The sequence below is a fragment of the Gymnodraco acuticeps genome, unplaced genomic scaffold (genome assembly GCF_902827175.1).
Source record: "Gymnodraco acuticeps unplaced genomic scaffold, fGymAcu1.1, whole genome shotgun sequence".
Classification (NCBI taxonomy): domain Eukaryota; kingdom Metazoa; phylum Chordata; class Actinopteri; order Perciformes; family Bathydraconidae; genus Gymnodraco; species Gymnodraco acuticeps.
The window spans coordinates 242946-269002 of record NW_022992032.1 but is presented as its reverse complement, the minus strand read 5'-3'; the positions used below and the strand labels follow the sequence as shown (position 1 = coordinate 269002).

General features: G+C 40.7%; 2 protein-coding genes across 7 annotated transcripts; one reads left to right on the top strand and one right to left on the bottom strand.

Annotated features, from left to right (window-relative positions):
• The first annotated feature begins 1318 nt into the window (after window positions 1-1318).
• ints8 (integrator complex subunit 8) lies at window positions 1319-20380 on the top strand. 3 transcript variants are annotated; one of them, XM_034201619.1, is made up of 29 exons: window positions 1319-1864; window positions 1968-2077; window positions 2783-2921; window positions 3462-3636; window positions 3825-3965; window positions 4175-4246; window positions 4405-4456; window positions 5529-5708; window positions 5880-5987; window positions 6435-6587; window positions 6708-6808; window positions 6947-7088; window positions 7557-7627; window positions 7775-7950; window positions 8043-8173; window positions 8378-8488; window positions 9623-9827; window positions 10168-10289; window positions 10772-10956; window positions 11050-11083; window positions 11172-11231; window positions 16593-16654; window positions 16736-16854; window positions 16971-17074; window positions 18692-18742; window positions 19318-19391; window positions 19470-19534; window positions 19658-19701; window positions 20182-20380. In XM_034201619.1, exons 2-29 carry the CDS (start codon window positions 2069-2071, stop codon window positions 20296-20298), a joined length of 3003 nt encoding a protein of 1000 aa, XP_034057510.1. In that variant the 5' UTR covers window positions 1319-1864; window positions 1968-2068; the 3' UTR covers window positions 20299-20380. The 3 variants fall into 3 exon arrangements, with proteins under 3 accessions (XP_034057510.1, XP_034057511.1, XP_034057509.1); XM_034201620.1 differs by lacking the exon at window positions 1968-2077 and having other exon boundaries at window positions 1319-1967; XM_034201618.1 differs by having other exon boundaries at window positions 1319-2077.
• On the bottom strand, window positions 20326-25900 carry LOC117536667 (G1/S-specific cyclin-E2-like). Of its 4 annotated transcripts, none has more exons than XM_034201622.1 (12): window positions 25682-25900; window positions 24742-24773; window positions 24580-24637; window positions 24434-24484; window positions 23543-23673; window positions 23165-23300; window positions 22656-22802; window positions 22400-22495; window positions 22179-22313; window positions 21946-22057; window positions 21660-21817; window positions 20326-21030 (listed from the first exon to the last, which is right to left on the bottom strand). In XM_034201622.1, the coding sequence occupies exons 2-12, from the start codon at window positions 24753-24755 to the stop codon at window positions 20953-20955; spliced, it is 1116 nt and encodes a 371-aa protein (XP_034057513.1). In that variant the 5' UTR covers window positions 24756-24773; window positions 25682-25900; the 3' UTR covers window positions 20326-20952. The 4 variants fall into 4 exon arrangements, with proteins under 4 accessions (XP_034057513.1, XP_034057514.1, XP_034057515.1 ...); XM_034201623.1 differs by having other exon boundaries at window positions 25596-25720; XM_034201624.1 differs by lacking the exon at window positions 25682-25900 and adding an exon at window positions 24922-25549 and having other exon boundaries at window positions 21610-21817.
• Window positions 25901-26057: the final 157 nt, after the last annotated feature.

The window sequence follows — 26057 nt, the reverse complement described above, 5'->3', positions numbered from 1 at the left end:
TCTCAAATCTCTGTTCACGGATCTCAAATCTCTGTTCACGGATCTCAAATCTCTGTTCGCGGATCGTCTTTTTACACACACGGAATTTTGAGACATATTTTCCGCCGGTCTCGGCTAAAATCTACTCGTGTCACTCGGTTATTTTTCGGAAACCACGTGATGGCCTGCTGATGGCGACATTTCCGCATGATTTCAAAGTAAGAGCATGATGGTTTGTTTAATGCTCTGTTTTTGTATTATAATGAACAGCGGAACGTTGGATGTATTCTTCATCACCATAACCCTGACCTAAATACGGTGCTTTTCTACAGATTACTTTATTACTGGACTGGTAAGGTAAAATTAGGCCGATTAATAAGATGTGAAGTGCTTTGTAACTTCGACCTGCTTGACTGAATACACAACAAACAATGAAGAAAGAGTTTTATCTGGGCTGCTTCACTGCCAGCTGCTCCCCCGGGACCCGAAAGTGGCGTAGGCTATAGCCTGCACTTCAACATCAATGAAAGTGCTCGATATATGCTATATTGAACCAATAACACAAACTAACTGTATCACTATAACATGATGATGATGATGGTGATGAAGAATGCATCTAACGTTCCACTGTTCATTATAATACAAAAACAGAGCATTAAACAAACCATCATGCTCTTACTTTGAAATCATGCGGAAATGTCGCCATCAGCAGGCCATCACGTGGTTTCCGAAAAATAACCGAGTGACACGAGTAGATTTTAGCCGAGACCGGCGGAAAATATGTCTCAAAATTCCGTGTGTGTAAAAAGACGATCCGCGAACAGAGATTTGAGATCCGTGAACAGAGATTTGAGATCCGCAAGCGCATTTTTGGTCCACAAATACAAAATGGATTTACAAATGCCTGATCGAAAGGTGTAAATGTTAAAGAGATATTCACAGATCTTTTTTTATTTGTGAACATATTTAGCGTATTTGCAGATCCGTTTTACACTTGCAAATGTATTTGTGAGTTTGCAAATCTTTTAAATGCATTTGTGGATGTTGTTTTACATTTACAAATCACATATTTACACACAAATTATTTTTATGTTCACACAAATAATTATGAGACATATCTATGCCCATACTATGCGCCTATTAAATCTCTGGCACATGCTAACATCTCTGTTGACGAATCTACGATACGTAAAACACTGAACAAGAATGGAGTTCATGGGAGGACACCACGGAGGAAGCCACTGCTGTCCAGAAAAAACATTGCTGCACGTTTGAAGTTTGCAAAAGAGCACCTGGATGTTCCACAGCACTACTGGCAAAATATTCTGTGGACAGATGAAACCAAAATTGAGTTGTTTGGAAGGAACACACAACGCTATGTGTGGAGAATCCAAAGGGTTCACATACTTTTTTCTTGCAACTGTAAATGTTCACCTCTGTAATGTGTATCACATTTGATTTTCTATGTAGTTTATTAATTTACTACTTAATTGTATATAACGAATGAATTCATATTATAGTATTATATTACTCAATTTTCTTAAAAAAAAAAAACACATCTTAAATGAGTGTTCGATAGGGCCTTAGACAAAATATTATAATTCCCCAAAAGTGATTTAGTCATATCTGTGCAAGGGATAATTAAATGTAGTGAAGTAACGATAAAAGTATTATAAATGAAGAATACTAGACTAAACTAAAAAGTAAATCTAAATTGCACTTATAAGTACAATAAAGTGTCTAGCCTTTGACACGCACAGTTATAATAACACATTAAGTCCACGCTCGCAGCATAAATATGCGCTAACACTGCGCACCTGTGTCTCCCTGGCGAAGAAGCGGAACCGGAAGAGGCGGCGAGATGTCGAAGCGCAGAATACATTATGTGAGAATTAAACAGTCCATGTAGCTGTTCCAGCTTTTATTTTGGAGGTTATTCTGTATATTAGGCTAATTTGTTTTCTATTTGTTCTATTTGACCTATAAAGGTAAGCTAACCCGTCCCCGTGTGTCCGGACCGGGCTGAAAAGTTTAGCTAGTTAGCTAGAATATTAGCCCAAAACAACGGCAGCTCCACACACAGCAGAGGATGGAAGAGGTGCGCTTGATTCATATACACTTATAGCCAAATGCCACCGTAGTTCAGTCATGTTCGCTCTCTCGTTGTGGACATATTTGAACTCCGCCCACTCGGGACAACACGATGATCTAAATAAACCTACCTTGGTCACCACAGAAAATAAACTGAATATTGAATATAATTTTGCTAATGTTACGATCTTTAAAGAAATAGTTACATAGCTGGCTAACATAGCGTAAAATAAACGTGGTTGGGTGTTGTTCATGAATGTGTTTCTATTACTACTCTTAATAAAATACAGAAAATACAATAAATCTGTGGGATTATTAAATGTGACCAACAGAAATTATGTTGTCAAAAGAAGTAATAACAGCACTCCATCTTTGCTGTCCATCTCTATGATGAGGTAGCTGAAGTGAATTTGCTTTGGTATTTTGGGACATAACTATCACAATTAGAAATAAAGAATATAAAATAAATTAGGATCTCACTATAAAATAGAAATTCACTTAGACTGTTTTCAGAGGCTCAGTAGTATATTCCTCCTGATGACTATTTGATAAACTGATCTTGTGTGTTAAATTGATATGCAATCATTTTGTTCCAGGACAATTTCACTTTGTTTGTTGACATGGAGTTCCAATATAGAGTAAAAATAAAGCAAGCCTTTATTGGGATGTGTTAATCAATTAAACTAAATCCAGAATGTGTCCTATTCCCCAGGGGAGGATGAGTGTGGAGACGGTGGACCGGGTGGCTGCTGTGACCAGCGGCCGGCCCAGCACCCCCCTCCAGACGTCCTGGTTTGAGTTCCTCCTGGACGGCAGCCTGCTGGAGAACCACCTGCAGAAGTCATACCCAGGTCAGATCAGTGTGATGAGGGACGAACAGTTGATGTACAAGGCCTTTACCAGATTGGTATTGGTCTCTTCATCTAACAAACCAAATTATAAAACACAAACACTGGTTCTATTCGTTAAATAATCTGCCCTGTATCAACTGCGATACAACTTCCCCTTGAGTTGAACATGGCTAAAATGTCTTTGCTTATGAATGTATTTTTGATTTAAAAAAATATATATAAATGAATGTTATGCCTTGGTTATGAAACAAAAATCTCTTCGTCATTACTCATTATTGAGTAAAGCACATTATAAGTTATAATATATAAATGTTTTCTCTCTATTTTTGTAACATGTTCAAAGTTGTTCAACTCAAGACATGCTTATTTTTGAATATTGCATAATAATCACCCATTTTAATATAATCCATCTTTTTTTTTCTACATGTATAACACTTAATTGCAAAATAACTTAAAAGGATTACATTTTGCGTGGACACCTTAAATAAATGGACTGCATGCTTTTCAATGTGCATATATGTGTGTATGTGTTTCCCACAGACCCAACACCAGTGCAGCTGATCATCCAGTTCCTGGAGCAGGCGTCCAAACCCTCTCTGAACGAGCAGAACCAGGTGCAGCCTCCAGCAGACAACCGCCGGAACCGCACCCTGAAGCTGCTGGCCCTGAAGGTCGCTGCACACATGAAGTGGGATCTGGATGCTCTGGAGAAAGGGTAAGAGTGTGTGTAGGTGTGTGTGAAAGGCCCTTTCATAGACTGTTTAAGCTGAGGAAGACAGTGTGACTTTTCATGCTTTTCTTTGCTCGTCCACATTGCTTTAAGTCAATTTGGAATGTATGAAAGTCTATAAAATCCTACAGATGTTTGGATCATGTCCTTGTTGATCCTTTCTTCCCCTCCAGTTTGACCATTCCAGTATTAAATATGTTACTCAATGAGCTCCTGTGTGTGAGCAAAGTGCCTCCAGGGGTGAAACATGTGGACCTGGACCTCTCCACTCTGCCTCCCACTACGGCCATGGCTGTCATCATATACAACCGCTGGTGAGTAAGATCCAAAGCTGATGTACGAAGAAACGTTTTGCACTTCAGATTGTTTCTGTCACTTCAGATTGTTTCTGTCACTTCAGATTGTTTCACTTCATCAATTGTATTCACATTTGTCACAAAGAAGAAAAACTGCATGAATACAAATAATAAAGAATATTCAGAGTGTTTTTAATCTGAAGTATTTCTCTTTGTTTCTTTCATAGGGCCATCAGAACCATTGTGCTGAGCAGCTTCCCTGAGAAACAGACCAAACCAGGACCTCACCAGATGAACATGTACATTCTAATTGTTCTTGTTGTACCAAGCTAAAGTTGTTAACAGAGCAAACACATTTCCTCATGCTTATTGTATGCAGTTGCACATTTAGGAAATACAAATATAACTTTATAAAAGTGCCCTATATGATGATTTGTTGTGCTATGGTCTCTCGCAGGTTAAGTATAGTGCAGCAGGAGAAGGAGATGACTGAAAACATCCTCACTGTGGTGAGTTCATGTGTTCTTTATGAAATTCTCTGATTTCTCTCCCAACGACATTGATGATATCTATTAACATGTTATCATGGTATTTATCCACTATTAAACCCATTTCAAAATTATCTAAGAATGATCCAGGTATACCTCAAAATGACAACGTATTAAACCTTCTTATTATAATCTACTGTATAAATAATATCCTTGTGTTTTGAATGTGACATCGGATGAGGAGTAGAATGGATTTAGAAAACACTTAGCCTACATTGATCCTATTCATGTTAATTCAAGAAGAAGAAAGTATAGTATATCTGTAAGGGAATATTTCTGTCTTACTCCTAAGTGTTAAAGAATAATTCTTCCTTACTCCTAAGATATTTAACCTTATTCTGTGTGTTGACATTTACGACCATCCCTGCTTCTAATCTCCCGTAAGGAATGTGTTAATGCAGTCGTATGTTGATACTAGGTTTTATGGCCTGACCTCCACAGATGTGAGAGACATCTCCTGTGTCTGCAGATGTTTACGTCCATCCCCAATATGTGGATTTGACTCTCTGTAAACTATTAAATGGTCTATCGAGAAATAGGCTGGTCAGAATTGACATGACAACCCACCCGTGCAGTCAGAACCTTTTGCTGCTGTGACTTGTGATATGAATTCTCCGGCCGTATCCTTGTAATAAACTATCATTGTTTGACATCAAAGCTCCAACTCTCCTCGTGTCTCTCTGAGTCCTGACTCTCCATTGCTGCAGAAGTTTCCCTTACAATATCAACTTTTTAACTTTTTGCTAATTCCAAAGGACTTTTGAGAGAGGAATTAACTTGCTTTTAAACTTCCACACTGGTTTACAGTATGCTCTCTTTTTCTAAATAATGGGGTCTTGTGAATGGCTGCTTGGGCTATGCGTATTATTTATGCATAACATCATATTTATATAAGAAATGAATCATATTATCCAATTTTTCTTTTGTCTCATAGTTTTGACATGCATTTAATTATATCCCCTATTAAAGGAATCCTGTTTTGTCCTTTTCCACCGGCTATGAAATAACCTCTCAAATACCTTGCTGCCCTCAGCTGAAAGAGCAGGCGACAGACTCCATCAGTGTCCTGGAAGGAGCTCTGCAGCTGAAGAAAGATTTCTATGTTCACACTCTGAGGACTCTGGACCTGCTGGCTGCTGACGCTGCTGCCAACGGGGAGACTGAGTCCTCCACCGCAGGGCTCAGGATCAGTGCTGACGAGCTGCACTGTCAGGTCAGCGGTCTGCACAACATCCAAAATACTATCAGATGAACCTCATCGAAGCAGGGAGAACTTGTAAAACATCATCTCCCAATGAATCTGAAACAAAAAGGAAGTGTCACTCATTGCATTTCTAGTGTGTTGAGCATGAAATGGATCTTAATTTGTACTTTGGTGTTTCAGGTGAATTATGATCTGGGAGGGATTTTCTTCCAGCAAGGCTGCACAGATCAAACAGCCTATGAGAAAGCCCGGGATCACTTCAGACAGACTAAGGAACTGTTTACAAAGGTAGATTCACTTGTGTATCACTTATGTATTTAGTCAAAGATCATACAGTAGGCACATCGTTGTAGAAACACATTATGCTGCATTCACAAATACCAAAAGATGATATCATTTTATGGAGAACATTGTAAACAATATGTAAACTTAAACAATGATTCAAATGATTTCAAGGAAAGAAACATACATTTTGTTAAAAGATAAAAACAAATATGTATAAACTTAATGCATACATATACTGTACATTACACTTATATTTAGTTAATATACATATTGTATATTTATATTGCACAATCTTGTCATAACTTCTTATGTTTAAACAATGTATTTAATGTTATTCTAATTCTAGTCATAAAACCCAATGGAACTTAACCAGCACAGATGTGGCCTCTTTCACTCCTTTTATTGTTACAGTTCGATACCAGTAGTAATTCATAGACACTTTGTTTTCAGCTGGATTCCACCGTCCACGTCCACCTGGATGAGAAGCGTCTGGCCGGCTACTGGAACGCCTGCAAAGCTCTGACTGAAGACTGCGACCCGTCAGACACACAGAACACGCCCTACAACCAGATCAACAGCCTGATCAGAGCGCACAACCACCAGGTCAGAGCGCACGCTGCAGGCGTCTGAACATATGTTTGTAACACCTAAGATCAAACTTGAATGAAAGATACCAGAATGGAGGCAGCAAAGTACTTGATATGATGTATTCCTCTCTGACAGGCTGTCATTGAAGCCTTCATCAAAGACAACATGTGCCGCAGTTTGCCAAACAACTTTAGACGCTCTGTTCTCAGAGAGTTCCTGTACAAGGTCCAACAAGGGTGAGAACATCATTTCATCCAACATCAACTGCTTGCTGGCATCGCATTTGATTTTATGTTTTTAATATATAGTGCAAAGAGTCCACTTGCATATTTATAAAGAATCTAACACACATCTTATTTCTCGATGCTCTGCAGGGAGTCCAGTCTGGACGAGGTTTGCTACAAGCTGTGTGTTTGCAACGCTGTCCGAGATGCTTTGGAAGGAGAAGTGCTCAGTGTGCGCTTCCACCAGCTGCTCCTCAAGCCCAGCAAGAAGATGGTGGACTTCATTTTAGAGGTACGCACTCGCCTTCTTGTGTCTCAAATATGTGCGTCTGATGAGGGATTCTTACAGGAGTAATTCAAGCTTTAGAGCTTCAACTGATTGAAGTGTTCAAACCTGGAACATACAGAATATTTAAGTATGACTTATGCCTCTATATTTCCTTCACTCAACTATAAAATAAAGCTCAAATGACCTTTTAAACAATGCAAAGAAGCATTATCCCATTTGGTGTCAGTGAGTGAAAACCCTTCTGCTCATAGAAAAACATTTGTGGGACTTTTATCAAAATTAGCATGAGGATTCATAATAATCTTTTGCATTACATTTTTATTTTTTTAATGAAATCTAACTGATAGGATTTTTTGGAATTGAAGTAAAACTGTGCAGAGGTTTGAGGAGCATGTATCTCTTTTTTTCTCGTGATAGTTTATTAAAAAAAAGGCTTCTGTACATTTGAATGTAATATTCTCCGTCCTGCAGGTGTGCACACTTTCACTGGGAAAAGACCGTCCATCTGAGTCATCCAGGAGGAACATGGCCACCTTCATGAAGTGAGTATGAGCAGAGTGGGGTCACCTAAAGTGACGATACGCTGATGTACGTAAAGTCAGAACCTACAGCTGGCTAGAATGCAGATTGCTGTGCAGTGTTTAACATCTTTGAATCCTCTTTTCAATGATGCTTTTGTCATTATGCAGGACTCTGTGTGAGACCCTGCAGGAGCTGCCTCTGCTGATGGGGGTCTCCTCTCATAAGCTTTTTGTGGAGCTGCTGAAGGAGGAGGACAGGAAGGTGCTGGTGGAGCAGCTGAGGAAGAGATCAGCCACCATCAACCTCAGCGCCAAGCCTCTGCCTTCCTTCTATGACATTCCAGGTACGGCATTCATCTAACGTGTGTTATCTGCTGGTTGAAATGTAAACCTCCCAGTCTTTTTGAAGCGTCTCACTTCCTGCATTGTGCTTCAGCTTCGTCGAGTGTGAGCATCGGGCAGCTGGAGCAGCAGCTCATCCTCTCACTGGAGCCCCGCAGGATCAGACAGATCCTCATCGAGCTGCACGGCATGGCTGAGAGACCCTTCTGGAGGGTCAACAGCAAGGTCAGAGCTCACATACTGACACAGGAGAGAAAACAGATATAAGAAGCATTAACATATTGGATATCTATATTTAAGAGTAACAAACATGGTTGATTTGATCCATAGCCACCATTAAGGATATTTTCAACTTTTTGTGGAAAATGTCTTATTGATTTTCAGATATGATGATGTATTTAAAAGACCACTTTCTGCTTGTGTGTACAGTGGGAAGCTCCTAAGGACTACATCAACGTGATCCTGGGCATCAAAGACAACCTGACTAAGGACCTGGTTTACATCTTCATGGCCAAAGGACTGCACTGCATATCAATAAAGGTAGGGCTGCACTAGTGAGGGAAATATACAATAAGGTTATTGAATATCGAGAAACAAATATTAGATTGGGTCATTAAATGGGGTGTTTCTCCATGTCGAGTAAAGCGGCTCCAGAGCCACTATTTCAAGCATATACGTCGTCGAGTGCCGCCAAAGGACTGTTCCAATATCCAGCATACTTGGAATTCTACCAAGCCCGGCGTACTTTGTAGCGAGAAATTTTTGAGGCTGCACATGTGTAGAATCCGTGGTCTTAAAATCCCCACAATGCTTTGCGCACAGACCAATTTCCCCAAATCTGTGGCGGAAAATGTAAGGCGGGGCCTCTCATATGACGCACACTTGCTCGCCTGTTCCACTCTTCGTTTTCCGAGGCTAGGAAGTATTCTTGCCTCGCTTCTGAAGCAAGACGCTCGGAAGACATGTGCTACAAAGCAAGCGTACTCGACATTGAGAAACACCCAGGGTTATGAAAGTGTACTTGGTTCTGCCATTTTGCTGCTTTCAGCATACTGCTAAAATACAACAAATTGCTTGTTGAATTAAAAACTCAATCAAAACATTATTTTATTTAACAAGTTTAACATTGAATCAAACATAAAAGACATCAATGAAAAAAAGAATTATAGTTATATTCTAAGTATCTTTTTTTTTTCAACTAAAACTGAAACTGTCATTTCATTTCAAATCAAAGTTTATTTATACAACCCAATATCACACAAATCGTTTTTCTCAGTCGGCTGTACGGATTAAAAACAAACAACAACATTGTAAACAATCAAATTAAAGGAAAATGAAAAGACAAGATATAAATATAATAAAATCCAACAAAAGACAATAAAAATACAAAATAAATTGCAGGAACCAGGAGGACGAACACAGGGAATAATATGAAACCATGACATATGGTGCTGTGTCAAATAAAAGAATGCTTACATGATCAGTGCTCAGAAATGTTACTTACTTAGAGAAAAACTAACCTAGCTCATCAAAATAGTAACAGTGATACAATAGGTGAGGAAATGTTTGAGGCACTGTGGACAAATGCAACAATGATTTAAACACTTACAAGAGGTATATAAGCTTTGGGATTATAACAATGTTTAACATGTAAATCCTTGTTTCCTGTCTCAGGACTTTCCCCACGCCCGACAGCTGTACTCCGCCTGCCTGGAGCTGGTCACCGAGTTCTCCCCGAAGCTGAGGCAGGTGATGCTGAACGAGATGCTGCTGCTGGAGGTCCGCGCGCATGAGACCATGGCAGCCGAGGGCAGCAAGGAGAGACCCCCCTCAGACCTGGTCAGCAGGGTGAGGGGATACCTGGAGATGAGGATACATGGTGAGAGGATGGAAGCACTGGGAGCACCTGATTTTTACCTAACTATCATTTGTCTTACATTTTCTGGCATCATCAATAGTTTAGACACTTTTGGAGGCACTCTGACATTAAGATCAATGTGGGTAGCATCACAATTCGCTCACTCCTGCAGTAAAAAGAAGGGTCATTTATCAAGTTTGTACATTATAGAACAAAGAAAAACACACAACTGCTACTCTGTCCTGTGCTATACAAATACAAAAACAGTAGCTTTTTTTCACAACGCATACCAAACTAATCCAAACCACAGCAACATCAGCGCACACCGTTCAGATGCACTGAACTCTGTGTTTGTCTCCAGATCTGCCTCTGCGCCAGGTGGTGGGGGAGGAGTGTGTGGCCTTCATGTTGAACTGGAGGGAGAATGACTACCTGACCCTGCAGGTGCCCCCCTCTCTGGTCATGAACAACCCGTACATCAAGGTAAACAGTCAGATACTGCCTGACTAATGCACTCACACAGATGATAGCTTGGCTCCTTTCTACATTAACAACACAAATGAACACGTGCCAGTGTGACCGGTCAAGCACCAAATAACAGATACATTTAGAGTCTAGCTGACTAACAAAGTGGAGCATTGAGCAGCTTAAAAGACTGATATTTGAAAGACGAGTGGATGTTGGACTAAAATGTATCAAATAATAACAATGCTTTGTGTGTGCTCAATGCTTCACACCGACTCTAGAAGGTGTACTGCCGCTGAATAGGCCAAATGAATCAATTGTTGCAGGTTTAAGCCATATGATTTGTTTACTAAAAGACTAAATTGCTCTACCAGCTGCACGACGGCCCTTAACAAAGTATGTTTGATGATGGACCCTCGTCTGGCTGTGGGATGGTTTCAACGCTCAGGACTCTTGGTTTGTATTTGATTCATTCCCTCCCCTCTGTTTCCTTCTGATAGATCGGTCAGCTGCTGGCTTCCACGTGCAAAGAGCTGCCGGGTCCTAAAGAGTGCCGGCGCACAGCCAAGGAGCTGTGGGACGTGGTGGTGCAGATCTGCAGCATGTCCGTCCAGCACAAGAGGAACAACGACGGCAGAGTGGGGCTCATCAAACAGAGGGAGTCCTCCATGGGCATCCTGCAGCGGTACACTGCCAACACTCAGATCTGAGAACAACAACACAATCATACACTGAGACTAACGCTCATTCTGGTGCTTTCATTCTCTTACCCATTCAGGAGCAAATTCATCACTTTCATCAAGAAACTTCGAGTAAGTATTCAACAAACTAAACACTCCAAACATTCAATCCATGTAGGATGAGGTGCTAATGGTGCAAGTGTCTTCTTGTTTCTCACAGGAGCCGCTGGTGCTGACGACCCTCATCTCACTGTTTGTCAGGTTCCACAGCATAGTGCGGGTATGTCCATGATTTCAGCTGTTAGATTTGGAACTGTTCCACATTGATTGCACCCTGCGGAGTCTTACATAGGCTGTGTGGTGTAGGGTTCCTTTTGTCAGCAATTTGTTCATATTCCTGTGAAGTTGAAACTGAACCTTTACCGATCACTGTAGGGACATGTAGGTTCCAGAGCAGGAAAAGCAGTGAGAGGGAAACACAAGATAGGGCAGGTAAGAGTTCACAGAAGAATGAGAATACAAAATGTAAAAGGAACATTACATATTAGAATATCAACAATAGGATTTTTTTTTAATATTTTGGATACAAGATGATCCCGTTCTTTTTGTTAAATGTACCTTTACAAATCACCCTAGGGATATTCAGGTTTCAGAACAGCAAGAGAAGTGAGAGGGAAGCACGTGGGACAGGTAAGAGTTCACACAAGAACAAATAAATATACAGTTGAGGCCTAAATGATTAGCCCCCCAGGAGTTATGGAACATTTTCCTAAAATTCTTCACAAAGTTTCCAGCATTGATAAAACTTGATATAATCAAACATTCACCAGTGCTATTTAGTAGCTTTTGGTACATTTTGGAACATAACATATTTTTTTAGGTTTGCTTTATATCAAATATAGTGAAAAATGGGTCGGTCAAAAAAGATCTAAAAGCACATCTAAAAGCTGTCTTCCCTAAGACAGTCCTAGCAGTTGGCACATTTAATAAAACCACAGCATTCGATCTCAGGCAGTAGCCACTTACAATTTTCCGTGAGATCAGGGAGCAGATATAAGATGGAAGTTTCCCTAACATGGCTTTGTATATATATATATATATATACTATATATATTGTACAGTTAGTGAAAGCAAACCAGCCCTTGCATACAGGGTACAGTGATGGGTTAATGCTTTACAGTTTGTCACAAATCTTAGTGCACTGTGATACGCAGCATCTAACTTGACCAGGCAATTGGCAGGTGCATTCATATACATCAAATCACCATAGTCCAGCACAGGTAAAAAGGTCACAGTGACTAGCCTTTTCCTGGCCTCAAGCGAGAAACAGGACTTATTTCTGTAAAAGAAACCTAGCCTAACCCTCAGCTTTTTAAGCAGGTTATTGACATGACGTTTAAAAGTGAGACAATCATCAAGCCAGATACCAAGGTATTTGTAACAGGCAACAACTTCAAGTTTTATTCCTTGCGTAGTTACAATATCTAAAACAGGCTCTGGTGTCTTTTTAGCTTTAGAAAAGAGCATTACCTTGGTTTTCTCAACATTTAAAAGAAGCTTTAGTTCAGAGAGCTGAGTCTGAATAATGTTAAAAACAGCCTGTAATTTAACACCAGCCTCCTTAATGGAGGGACCTGCACAATACATCACGGTATCATCAGCATAAAAATGTAAAGTAGCTTCATCCACATTTTCACCTAAACTATTGATGTAGATGGAGAATAAAAGTGGACCTAAAACGGAACCTTGGGGAACACCATTAGCAATGTTTAACCACTCAGAAGACAGCCCATCAAAGTGAACACATTGGGACCTTTCAGAGAGGTAGTTTACAAACCACCCTACTGCATGGCTGGACATGCCTATACTGGCTAGCCTCTGCTTTAAAATCTGATGATCGACGGTGTCAAACGCTTTTGAAAGGTCAATAAATAGAGCTGCACAACTCTGCTTATTATCTAAAATACTCGCCACATCATTCACCACTTTCATTGTGGCAGTGATGGTGCTGTGTTGCTTTCTGAAGCCTGACTGATGTTTAGACAGGATGTCATTTGTACATAAAAACACCTTTACCTGCTCACTCACTAGGCGTTCAAGAACCTTAGCCAGAACTGACAACTTAGAGATTGGCCTGTAGTTATTTAATAAGGTGGCCTCCCCTCCTTTTAGCAAAGGCAGGACATACGCTGACTTCCACAATTTTGGAATTGTGTTAGTGCTGAGGGAGAGGTTAAAAAGAGTAGTGAGAGGTGGAGCAATAAAATCTGCAGCTATCTTTAAAAAGAAAGGTTCTACGTTGTCCGGGCCAGCCGGTTTCTTAGGATCTAACTTGGTTAAAGCTTCACGAACAACATCAACAGTAAAAGGGGTAAAACTAAAAGGGTTTTCCAACACACGTTTTTCAGAGTCACGGATTGGGGTGTTCACAGAAGCAGAGTTAGTGACAGAATCAAATAGAGAGCCACAGGAAGCAAAATGCTCATTAAAGCAATTTAGCATAGTAGCCCTGTCCGATATAGAGCCAGATGCTGTGGTAATGCACGGAGGTAGCTCATTACGGATATCGCCGGTGGATAACGTTTTAATGGCTTTCCAAAATTTTCCAGGATTATTCAGATTCTTTGTGGTTACTGACAGATAGTACTTTGATTTAGCACTTTTGACATGTGAAGTGAAGCTATTTCTTAGCTGCCTAAAACGCAGCCACTCTACCTCTGAGCCTGATTTCCTAGCCTTTGCCCAGGCCTTGTTTCTCTCATGAAGGAGACTAGACAGATTAGCAGAAAACCAAGGATTGTCTCGTCCCTTTACTCTAAATGTACGCAGGGGTGCATGTCTATCAATGATCTCCATAAAACCAAGATAAAAATAAGACCATGCGGTTTCTACATCAGCACACAGATCGATTTTACCCCAATCAAAATCAAACAGATCATGCACAAAACCCTGCTCCACAAAATGTTTTTTGTCTCTCTTAATGATAATGCAAGGTTTAACCTTTTGGACCTTAGTGTCCCTAATTGTGGCTACAACACAGTGATCACTCAGATCATTTGCAAATACTCCCACAGATGAATATTTATGGGGAACATTAGTTAAAATGAGATTAGGGAGGATTTATTAGGGGACTTAATGTTAGGGCGAGTAGGACTGTCAACAATCTGAGTAACATTTAAAGAGATACAAAGGTTTTTAAAATCCTCTGACACTGCAGTTAACCAGTCCCAGTTAAAATCTCCAAGTAGCACTATTTCCTTGTAGTCTAGTTGTGATAAAAGATTTGCTAGTGAAGACAAGGAGTCTTTGACAGCTGAGGGGGGTCTGTAACAACTCACTACCATGACCTGTTGACCCTTTGCCACTTATATTTATGGCTAAAAATTCAAATTGCTTACTGATCGATTTGGAAACTAATGTGGTTACACTGAACTTATTCTTAACATAAATGGCAACGCCACCACCTTTATTAGGCCGGTCGGTACGATACACATTAAAACCATTTCAGGCAATGTCAGAGGCCAAAATAGATTTGTTTAGCCATGTTTCTGATAAAACAATTACGTCAGCGTCAGTCAAGCTCGCCCAGATACGGACAAAATCTAGTTTACCTAACAGACTGCGCACATTCAAGTGGATGAAACCCAACCCAGATCTAGCTTTAAAATCAGCAGGAGTAGCGATCTGACTACTACTACTGGGCGGACCAGGGTTAGGTTGTACATTTCCTGACAGTAATAACAACAAAAAAAACAGGCATCTTTTCCTCTTAAACGACACACATACATTGTCATCTAATTTAGAAACACCGGAAAAGTCTGCGAGAGTGTGATTAGAGCTTAAGAAGCAGTCCTGAAGAACCATCATCGCAGGAAAACAAAAAAGACAAACATATTTTGTCGAGCAGATTGTCTGTGACAAGGCAACCGGTAATTGTTTGAGCAACACATCCGAACCTTTGCAGGGGATGCCCACTGCGGGTGGCAGAACAGACCTGAATCCAGTAGACTTTTCAGAATGACTAGAGATCTTCTCATAGTCCAAAACAGTTAACAGGCACAGCAGAATCCCGATATGGGCCATTTTCCCAGACCAGCACACAGTATCCGCGATGTTCCTGGAGCAAAATCAGCACAGCAGCAAAGGACAGGTGAAAACAGCAGCGTGGCAGCGCTCCGGTCCCTCCGTGGTATCCCCGGGGTGAAAGCAGGCCACTGCAACAGCAGAACCAGGACAGGTGGAAAGCAGGTCCCCAGCGGTGGTAAAATCCTCCTCCGCACAGCAGCACACGCCCGGTGGAAGCAGGCCAAGCCCGAAGCGTGGATCCACTCCATCTCTCCGCGATGACTCCGGGGTAAAAACCTCTCCAGTACAGCCGTATTCTACAGGTGGGAGCAGGCCTCCGTAGATCGCAGATCGCAGGCAGCAACAGGTGGAGTTGCTCCGTCTCTTCGCGACGAGCAGGTCTCCGTAAATCGCAGATTGCATGCAGCAACAGATGGAGCCGCTCCGTCTCTTCGCGACGTCTCCGGAGGAAAAACACCTCAGTAAAGCCGTACTCGACAGGTGGGAGTAGGCCTCCGCAGATCGCAGACAACTAAAACTACTACTTGTATAAGCAGGGATGGCTAAAAGTTTGTAAGCAGGACAGCTAGATGCTAACAGATGCCAGATGCTAACAGGTAGTGCGAGCCTGTAGAAATTGCGACTGCCTCCAATGACAGCGTAGGATTGTGGGTTCACCCTTCACCCAAAGTTACCCTGATCCCTTTCAATGGATTATCTGCATAATCCATCCCACCTCACAGGTGTGGCATATCAAGATGCTGATTAGACAGCATGATTATTGCACAGGTGTGCCTTAGGCTGGCCACAATAAAAGGCCACTCTGAAACGTGCAGTTTTGCTTTATTGGGGGGGTCCGAAAACCAGTCAGTATCTGGTGTGAGGGGTAGGGTTATGTTGTGAATCGAGTGGCCCATGGTGGTGGTGGGGTTATGTTATGGACGACGAACACAGGCCACTCGATTCACAACATTACCCTAACCCTAACCCTACCCCTCACACCAGATACTGACTGGTTTTCGGACCCCCCCAGACCCCTCCAATAAAGCAAAAATGCACGTTTCAGAGTGGCCTTTTATTGTGGCCAGCCTAAGGCACACCTGTGCAATAATCATGCTGTCTAATCAGCATCTTGATATGCCACACCTGTGAGGTGGGATGGATTATCTCGGCAAAGGAGAAGTGCTCACTATCACAGATTTGTGAACAATATTTGAGAGAAATGGTTATTGTGTGTATATAGAAAATGTTTTAGATCTTTGAGTTCATCTCATGAAAAATGGGAGCAAAAACAAAAGTGTTGCATTTATATTTTTGTTCAGTGTAGATTTGAGTCTTGTCTTTTTATGGAGAATATTGCAGGTTGATCATCAGCTGACGTTGTTGCCGTTTAATCTTTAAGACACTAGTAAACACTAGTAGGGACTCAAATTGAAAATGGCTTCAATGTTGCACCATGTGCACAAATACCATGTTATGATGTAAGTTTTTTCTGCAGGACACAGAGTTGTTCTCTAAACTGCTTACAGTATCACTGGTTTTCTCCTGGGTAACGTACGGTTTCCTCCCTCTTTAGGATGATATTGTAAATGAAGTGACAGCCGAACACCTCACCATCTGGCCATCTACTCTGCTAAAGTAAGAACTATTTGTCTTCTTAATGAAATATTTCAATTTCTCGAACAAGGCTTCTAAATGTACTTTGTGTGTGTGGACCAGCATCCAGGCAGTGGATGTGGAAGCTGTGGCGGTGACGGTCAAAGAGCTGGTGTCCTACGCCCTCACCCTGAACCCTAACAACCAGTCGTGGCTCATCACACAGGCAGACATCTACTTTGGTGAGAACAGACCAGCAGCCTTTGTTCCTGCAGTGACATCTGCAGTCAGAAGTGTGTCCTTATATTTCACGTCTCAGTTTCCCTGAAGCCTGCTGCTCTTGTCTCTCTGTTTCCAGTGACCAATCAGTACTCTGCTGCTCTGAACCTTTACCTCCAGGCCGGAGCCGTGTGCTCAGACTTCTTCACCAAAACGGTGGCCCCCGACATCTACTCGGACCAGGTACACGCAGAAAACATTATTCAGACTTTCACTATGAACAGCTAGATCATTTTTGAACAAATCAACAGTGATTTTAAAATGTTAATTACAATACTACAACATAATACATTATCTCTGATCAAATTACAATAATAAAAGAAAAAAGAATGAGACTAAACATTAGTGATGGCAAAATGAAGCTTTGAATGAAGCGTCGAACCACTTGGACAATTGTGTCGGAAATAGGTTCATTTCTCGAAGCTTCAGTTACAGCGACCTCTCCTGGCGAAGTGCAAGGCTGCAGTGTGTTTAACGTGTCTTTGCCTTGAAAAATATTCGATGCACACACACACTAAGACTGAATATCATGTTCTATTTGCAATTAAAGATTGATAATTGTGTGTATTGGGTTATTGAGAAGAGACTAGAGAGTGCTAGACATGTTTTTGGGTGGAGAGGGCCTTTTATCAGTTAGGCTATTAAAGTTGAAAAGCAATGATTAAAATACGTCCATTCCGGGATTTGAACCAGCTGCGCGGAGGACATCGCCGCATTCGGGCCGCCGGCTGTACCCACTGGACTATCTATTCCTTGAAATATTTAACTGTTTTTCATATTACTGATAATTGTCTTTTTGTTCACAACTTCTCCACATTTCGAAGTGTTTCCCGAGCCAGAACGACCTATCTTACTTCCTGGCTTGCTCTATAATGATATCAAATGCAATAACAACAACAACTCAACAGCAACAACGCAAACTACGACAACAACCCACACATTGTGCATTGTTTAGAGCGGTCATAAAGTGTTGAAGCACTCAAGTTTGAATCTGTTTCAACCTGTCACCTGTCAGAATCGAGACGAGGCAGAGCATTGAATCGCGTGAATGGACCGCGAACCAGTCAAGTGATTCATTCAGGAAATGAAGCAGTTGCTGCTTCGGACGTCACATGTCACGTGATTTGAAGCAGTTGCTGCTTCGGACGTCATATGTCACGTGATTTGAAGCAAGCTTCGAAGCACTGCTTCTATGGAATAGGAAGTCCAGGGTTGAAGCTCCGTTCGAAGCTTCAGTGTCAAACTGCCATCACTACTAAACATACTTTATTCACTGTTCTACTGTTAAATAACATGATCCCATACGTGCACAAACACCTAATCTAGTATGAGAAGAAAAATAGCCACACAAGTTTTGTGATGGATCTTGAAATCTAGCCAGGATCACACTTTTAGAAATAGTCAGGATTTTCATATAATGCTAATTTATTTATTCCATTATAAGTCTATAATTAACGTATTCGTCTTCCATATCGAATATTAAGTTAACACTGCATAATGTGTGTTATATTGAGCTTTATTAGGTCATGTGCTCTTTGTAAATTGATACAGCCATTTCTTTATCATGCTATATTAAATATTTGGGCACATGGGACTTCTATAATATAATCCAATACATAGGAAACAGTAGTCCCATGTGCCCAAATACTGAATATAGTTACTAAACACTTCTCAGCCAACTGTTTCAAAATGGTCTTGTCTTCAGATTTGAGTTAAGGCAAACCCACAGAAAATAAAAATGTCAGTTGCAGGCACAACTATGTTGAAATGAATCCTGTATTAACTCTCTGTTGTCTGCAGGTCCTGAAGAGGATGATCAAGTGCTGTTCAATGATGAACTGCCACACACAGGTCAGAGGTTATCCAGTCTCCCCTTTCCTAAGATTAATTGCAGCTGCTAATTGCTTTAGAATCTTAACGTCCTGATGTAAAAATGGTTTGTTTCAAAGTACAGTGCACACTTTGTTTTCTTCCATTTTGAATCTGCCTTTAAAGGTGGGGTAGGTACGTTTGAGAAACCGGCTCGAGATACACTTTTTGTTATATTCCATGGAATGCTCTTAACATCCCGATAGCAATGAATATCTGAAGTGCTTTGACAAAAAATCCATAAAAACATTTCATCTGTGGAAGCCGTAGTACTGTAAAAAGCACGACCAATCATCTGAGCCGGCCCGGCTAAAATAACTGGATGGCCTACCTGCCTGCCAGCCTTCCACCTGTGCACAAACTTATCTCGTGTCCTCATTGGTCATGTGCGCGTTCGTGTGTGTTGGAGGAGGGGCTCTGTGAGGAAGTGGCAGATTTTTTTCCGGTTGTGTATTTTCAAATTCTAGCACACTAGAGCTGGTTTCTTCAAAATTACCTACCCCACCTTAAGCGCCTGATTTTCCATGTTTAACTCTGTTACCTCTTATCCTTTTCAGGTGGCTGTTCTCTGTCAGTTTCTGCGAGAGGTGGACTACATGACGGCATTTAAAGCTCTTCAAGAACAGAACAGGTACGACATTACACACCCAACCGTTTAGACCGAAAGCACTGTTCCTCTCACCTCTCACGTCCTCATCTGTCCCCACAGTCACGATGCCATGGACTCGTTCTATGACTACATCTGGGATGTCACCATCCTGGAGTACCTCACCCGTATCCTTTCTGTTAATGATTCTGAACTGCCCTATATCATATGCAGTTGAATTTACTTTCTGTTTTTAAGAAACCTTCTGTTACGAGGTCCATTTTTTCCCTTTTCCTTGACAGTGTGTTGAGATATTCACCACAAGCGGGGCGAGACGGAGAAGAGACAAATAGCGGTAAGGAGTTCAAACCTCAGTGGATTACATCAGGTTTATTCTAACACCAGGCTGTATATATAAAAACTGCTGTTCGACTACTTTAGAGTTAAATCTATCTTTTTAAATATGAATCAAGTTTGTTGCTGTCATTTTGATAGCCAACATCGAGGGAATAAAGTGTTCCCTCGATGCATTTCAGATATTATCTATATTTCAGATAGCGGGTGTCTTCCATGGTTAATGCATTATTTTAGCTCTCATGAAACATGTAAAAATTCCCAATGTGCGATCAATAAAGTAAATCTAACTTAAATGTTGTTAAAATGGGGTTTTGGAAGTCAGTTCTCTACCATGTCTATCGACAGAAACAAGTGGTTTAAAATGCTGTTGAAAGAAGTGTAATATGCTATACAAAACTTTAAACTCCAACCAAATGTTGCAGATCACCTAGCCGTATGCTTTCAGAGAGGCTACAATAACACGTCCTGCCTCCCTCAGATCAAAGCGATCGGACAGACGGAGCTGAACACCAGTAACCCCGAGGAGGTGCTGCTGCTGGCCGCTCAGAAGAGGAAGAAGAGGTTCCTGCAGGCCATGGCCAAACTCTACTTCTAGGAGAGTGTGAATCACTGTCAGACGGGGGGGTGGGGAATGTACATTTTTTATTTTGTGGTAGAAAATAAACTTCTAAAATAAATAGTTGCTCATTTGTACACATGCAATCATTTAAAATGAGAATAAGAACATAAATCACTGACTCTTCATGGCCCTGAGTCACACAAACAAAGGCTGGATCACATCAGCAACAATGTCTTAATCAGCTGGAGCTTTCATTAAGGTTCATAAAAAGCTACAAAGTCATCCATTTGAAAACAATGACACATTTCATCTGACCCTGAAGCAGTGTTTCAAAGATTTGATCTGCTGACTACCAACATATTTCATATGCTACAAAAGTAAACAATTGCACATCACTTTCATTTCCTAGAAATGACAATTCCACTCCTTGAAAAAAATGCATTTCTGAATTAAAGCACCCAGTTGCTAAAATCAAGCAAAAAAAGCTTTGGCCAATCATTTTTAGAGAGACCGTGGATAATGCATTCAGAGACATTTGAGTTCAGCAGGCGTGGAGTAAACTCTTCAGTGTTCGGGTTCACAGTCCGTCTGCCTCTGCTTTGGAGTGGTTTCCAGTACTCGAGCTCTTCTGGTTGGGACCTGAACCCCGGCCCTCTTGGTTCACACTCTTCAGAGTCTTCCTCTTGAGCTTCAGTGTGAGACGCTCTTCTCTGTGCTGCTGGGCGGAGTGAGGAACTGGCCGCTCACTTCCTTTTGATTGACGCCCTCCTGAAATAAGACGAGTAAAAAAGTCAGAAACCAATAGAATAGCTGCAGCAAAACAAATGTACTTGTGTTATGGCAGTTTTCTTTGAGATGTGTTAAAGATACAGCTCTATTAAAACAGTCCCTTGAGTTACATTGGTGTAAACTCCAAAGAATGCACACCATACATCAGTTCCCCTGATTTAGTTTATTTAATATCAAACTAATAATTCATTTAAGACGAATGGTAGAGGCTTTCCTGAATCCTAATCCTGATTTTTGTCACATATCACAATAAACAGAATCTTTTTGAGTTTTAGTTTAAAAGATATAGCTGTTTGAAGAAATTATTGACTTTTTTTTTCCATTAACCAAAAGATTAGATAAATAAACATGACTATTTTTGCAGCCCTAATGGGGACATCTAGTCATAAAGAGTCACTCTTAACAAAAAAGATCTCTTTACTGTTAAACAGTTTATTTAAAATTGTACTAAATGTTAACCATCTGTGTTAATGATTGTAGAAAACCCCACTCTTAGTTTGTCTGGAAAGAATGTAGCTCCTATTCTTAAGGAGGCTAAATGTACTTATTGTAAATCACCTGAAGAAGCCAAACTAATGTAATGCAATATCTCAGCAGAATACACGAACCAGCATGCTCATGTAGTCCAGGTGCGTCTGGATGTTGTGTCGGTCTTCTTTCTTTATACTGACAAAGTCTCTCAGCGCCGCTCTGCCAAAAAAGCTAAGTGCCTCCACAGTGGGGGCCATCCAGCTCACACACTGCTGCAGGGAGTGTGTGCACAGACCTGAGACACACAGTACACATGGTTACACACTGTGGGTCAGAACATGGATCACAAACGTCACGTCTTATGAATAACAACCACAATACACTCAAGTGCCTCAGCTCCTTCTGACACAATGTGAATCTTACCTGAAACTTTCTCCACTGTTTCCTGATGAATGAAATGACTCAGCACCGAGGCAGCCAACACTCGATACTCAAAGACCAGAGAGTTTATGTTGATGATACACAAATCTAAAAGCTGGGAAACACAAAAATACAAGAGAAAACCACATTAGACATGAGCCACATGTTTTTAACTCAACTGTGAGACGGATTTGTGTCAGTACGTGTGCTTAAATAACACGAACGGGAACACCTACCTGTGTCATTTGCACGTAAGCCTCCTGTGGAAACTGCGACTCCAGCAGGTCAGAGTTTGTGCTCATGGATGCCACCTGGAAGTAAAGCTTCAGCCAGGAGACGGCTGTTTCAGGACAAAGGCTCCACTTCAGTGCCTGAGGGAAATGGGTCAAGTTGAGTTAGGCAAATATCAAATTAAGAATAATGAGTCAAACTGTGGATATACTTATTATAGTATTACCTTCAAAATGATGAGCTCCATCTGCAGGATCTCTTCTTCATAGTAAGTCCCTGCAGTCACATAGGCCATCTGTGAGAGCTTGGGAGGACAGGCTTCCTACAAAGACAGGAAAATGGCTTCATTATTTAAAGAACAAGCATGTTATACTGTATGTACAAATCAAATACAGTTGTGATGCCATCAAGTATATTGGTTCTCACACTGCTGCACTTTTTAGTTTGTTGCAATGCTTTGATGCCTGCCTGTTGGTCCTTACCTCCATCTTGGATGCTATAAAGAGACAGGTTATCCCGATGAGCTGCAGCATGTTCTTCTCAATGTTGTCCTGCGTCAACATGAAGCGGTCGAAGTAATCCTGAGCCAGGTAGAACGTCTGCCGGTGCAGAGTGTAGGCCTCACTCACCTGGGGCGACAACGACAAAAGGAAGAAGGTTAAAACCTGTTCTAGAGTAAAGAAAATGGCATGACTTTTTCAACATTTGTTTCAAGTTTATACTATTAGGGGAACATATCATAATTGGTCAAATAAAACGGTGTTTTAGCAGCCTGATTTTAAATTGCGGTAATCAAGATATCAAACAAGGCTTGAACACCTATGGAGATGGGACAATGGACGGACGTCACACAGGCAATAACTAATTGGGTTAGAATGTTGTACATTTTTAATGATGCATTTACAACTAGTCTAGACATACATTTTTAACTGTGACAAATATTTCATGGAGCATGTTTGTGTGTTTTGTTAAGACTCATTTGCCGACGTACCTCAATTAACCAGTCGAGCAGTATGGATCTCATTCTGGGCTGTATCGCGGGGTGTTTCTGCATGAAGCTCTTGCTGTGTGTGTAGTTCTGCTCCCTGCCCACCATCTTCACCCACACGTCTTCAGGAGATCCCCATCTGTACACGCAGACAGAAGGGAGGAGCAACAATGGTCTTTAACCAATTCAATACAAATGGGCAACTTTTCGACAGTAAGTAAAAATGGCCAAAAAAGAAATCCAGTCCATCAAATGTGAACATGTTCATGTTGTGACATTACAATAAATAAAAATGTCGGGGGGTTTTAAATGACTGTATTAAACTGTCTGGCAGAAGATAATTACGAGTCAAACCATGGCTGAATAGTAAATGAAACTCACCCAAGAGGAGGCAGAGGGGACGGCTGAACCAGGGTGTGTGTGGCAGTGAGAACGGCCTCGCAGTCCACTCCCCTCACAGCAGCTTTGATGAGAACACAAGGCTCAGCCACGCACTCAAGTACTGTATAGTTCTGAAATAGAAACGAGAACATTGAAGGCAACATAGAGATAGAAACAGCACAAGATATTTCTGCAATGCTGATATGGTCTTGAAGAAAATGATATGCTTGGAGGAGGAAGAAGCATTTGGCTCTTTATAACTGTAGTCTATTCTCTTGAATCCCTGATGGCACTCTTTGCTCCTAATTCTACTCAAAGAAAACAGTGCATCACTTTGTTTAATTGTCCAAGAACAAGGTTTCAGCTTCTTAGATGTGGAGATGTCCTGCCGTTATATCATATCTCATCAAATAGATAACATTTGGTTTTTAATCTGACAAAACAAGATATTTTAAGACTTCCCTTTGTACTTCGGATTGACATTTTGCTTTCTTTTCTGTCATTTTATAAACCATACATAACACTACTGTCCACTAGTGTGTTTACATCACTGTATGTATAGCATAAACACTGATTCATATCATACCTCAAGCTGTTTATCCAGTAAATAAGTGTACTGTTAGTATTACTATTTACACACTGCACTTTATATGCTTTACTAATGCCTGCATAGCTTGATATGTCCACATGGTATATATTAAACATATACATACCCATTACAGTTTATTCCACATTCTGAATAGATATAATATGTGAACTACTCAACACTTAAAAACCATGTTGCACTCTGAGTTGGAAGCTAAACTGTATTTCTTTGTATCTGTATTCTGTGCAATGACATTTAAGTAGAATCTATTCTAATGAATGAATAAAAGAAAGAAAGGGGCATACCTTCTCACATTGCAGCTTTGACAGGGGCTGGATCTTTTTTCTGTTGCTTTGCTGAAAAGAAAAGAAATAAGTTGTATGTCCGATCTCTGTGTCTATAACAACTAATGAAAACTGTTCTGTAGCCTCATAAATGATTAGTTTATTACCTTAGTTACTTTGCTTTTCTTCCCTGGAGCATTTTCAGATCTTTTCTGCAGGCGACCACTGCAAAGAAAACACACTGAACTCAACATGGAGTTGTCGATTTGACAACAGAACAACTAATCATCATACATAATAATTCATATAGCAACACAATGGGTATTTACCTTCGTCTAGACATGGTTTTGGAAGTTGCGGTCTGTAAAAGAATAATATTATTAGAAGCAACGTTAGTGTTTGTTAACCAGGAAGTTGGCCCTCAGATGAAAACAGTTTCAACCAGCTGCAGCAATCTTGCACAAACAGATTCATTCAAAACCAAGCCCGTTGAAATCACATTTACATACCATCATCATTTCAATCTCATCCTACGCGCCAACATTATTAGTGAGCGCGTAAAATAAGCCCCTCTACAGCAAACACCAGCGAATCTGCTGCTAAAAGCACACTTTAAGACACTTGATATGACCTTTAGAGATATTTGAGCCCTGAAGATCCTGCAGTTTAATGCTACAAAGGACCGTGAACACCACAAAGAAACATGCAGTGAAGCCCCCCCAAACAGCCACTACTCTAGCAGCAACACAAAGGCCTGGGGAGGACATTTTGAGTAGTACCAGTGATAAAATGACTTGAATTCAGTACTAACAGAGAAGTACACAATCCACAACTATTAAACAACCGATATGTTACGGTTTGTTTTACTTTTTCGTGATATGTATAGTTAGTTACTTCATGATTTAGACGCATTAATATCCAACTTTACAAACCAGGAACAGACAGCAAAGGACTCATTCAAACTGTGTTTGCTCTCCACATATTTCCCAAAAACAGTCACCACTGTTGACCGGACTACTTATATATAGCTAATATTTGCTAACTTTGATGCTAGCTTGATAAAAACCACAACAACTCTACCTACAAGCTCGACAACAACCGAGTTTACAAAACTATCAATAAAATAACAAAGAAACTACAGCTTTAATTGTAGCATACACGTACACACTTGCCAATAACTTACTTCTGAATGACCCAGAACTGTAAAGGTACAACTCTTAGCTAAAGAGGCTAGCTAACTCTTCAGGAGCAGTAATGTTTGCAGCTTACCGAGTCGGTTCCGAGCCCAAATTAAACTCCTTTCCAGTTGGCGCTGGCGCCAACAAATGATCATCTGCGGCAGATTGCGCATGTGTGTAAATACTCCCAACCCTAAAGCTGACAGCTCGTTACCTCGAACATTAACTAGAAATTAAAATAGGCTCACGTATAACTTATAGACAAGTTACTGTGATTGTGTAGTCATTAACTTTATGCTGTTCTATTCGTTTTATTTCAACCTACTTAACGCGGCAAGAGGAGTTGGTTCACTAACTAACGTTAAACTAGCAACTTAATAGACACACCTTAGGGTAGTGTTTATTTTCTTAAATAAAACGTTTGGTTTGAGTATTATTAAGTCTTTATTGTAATAGTAAACTTGTAA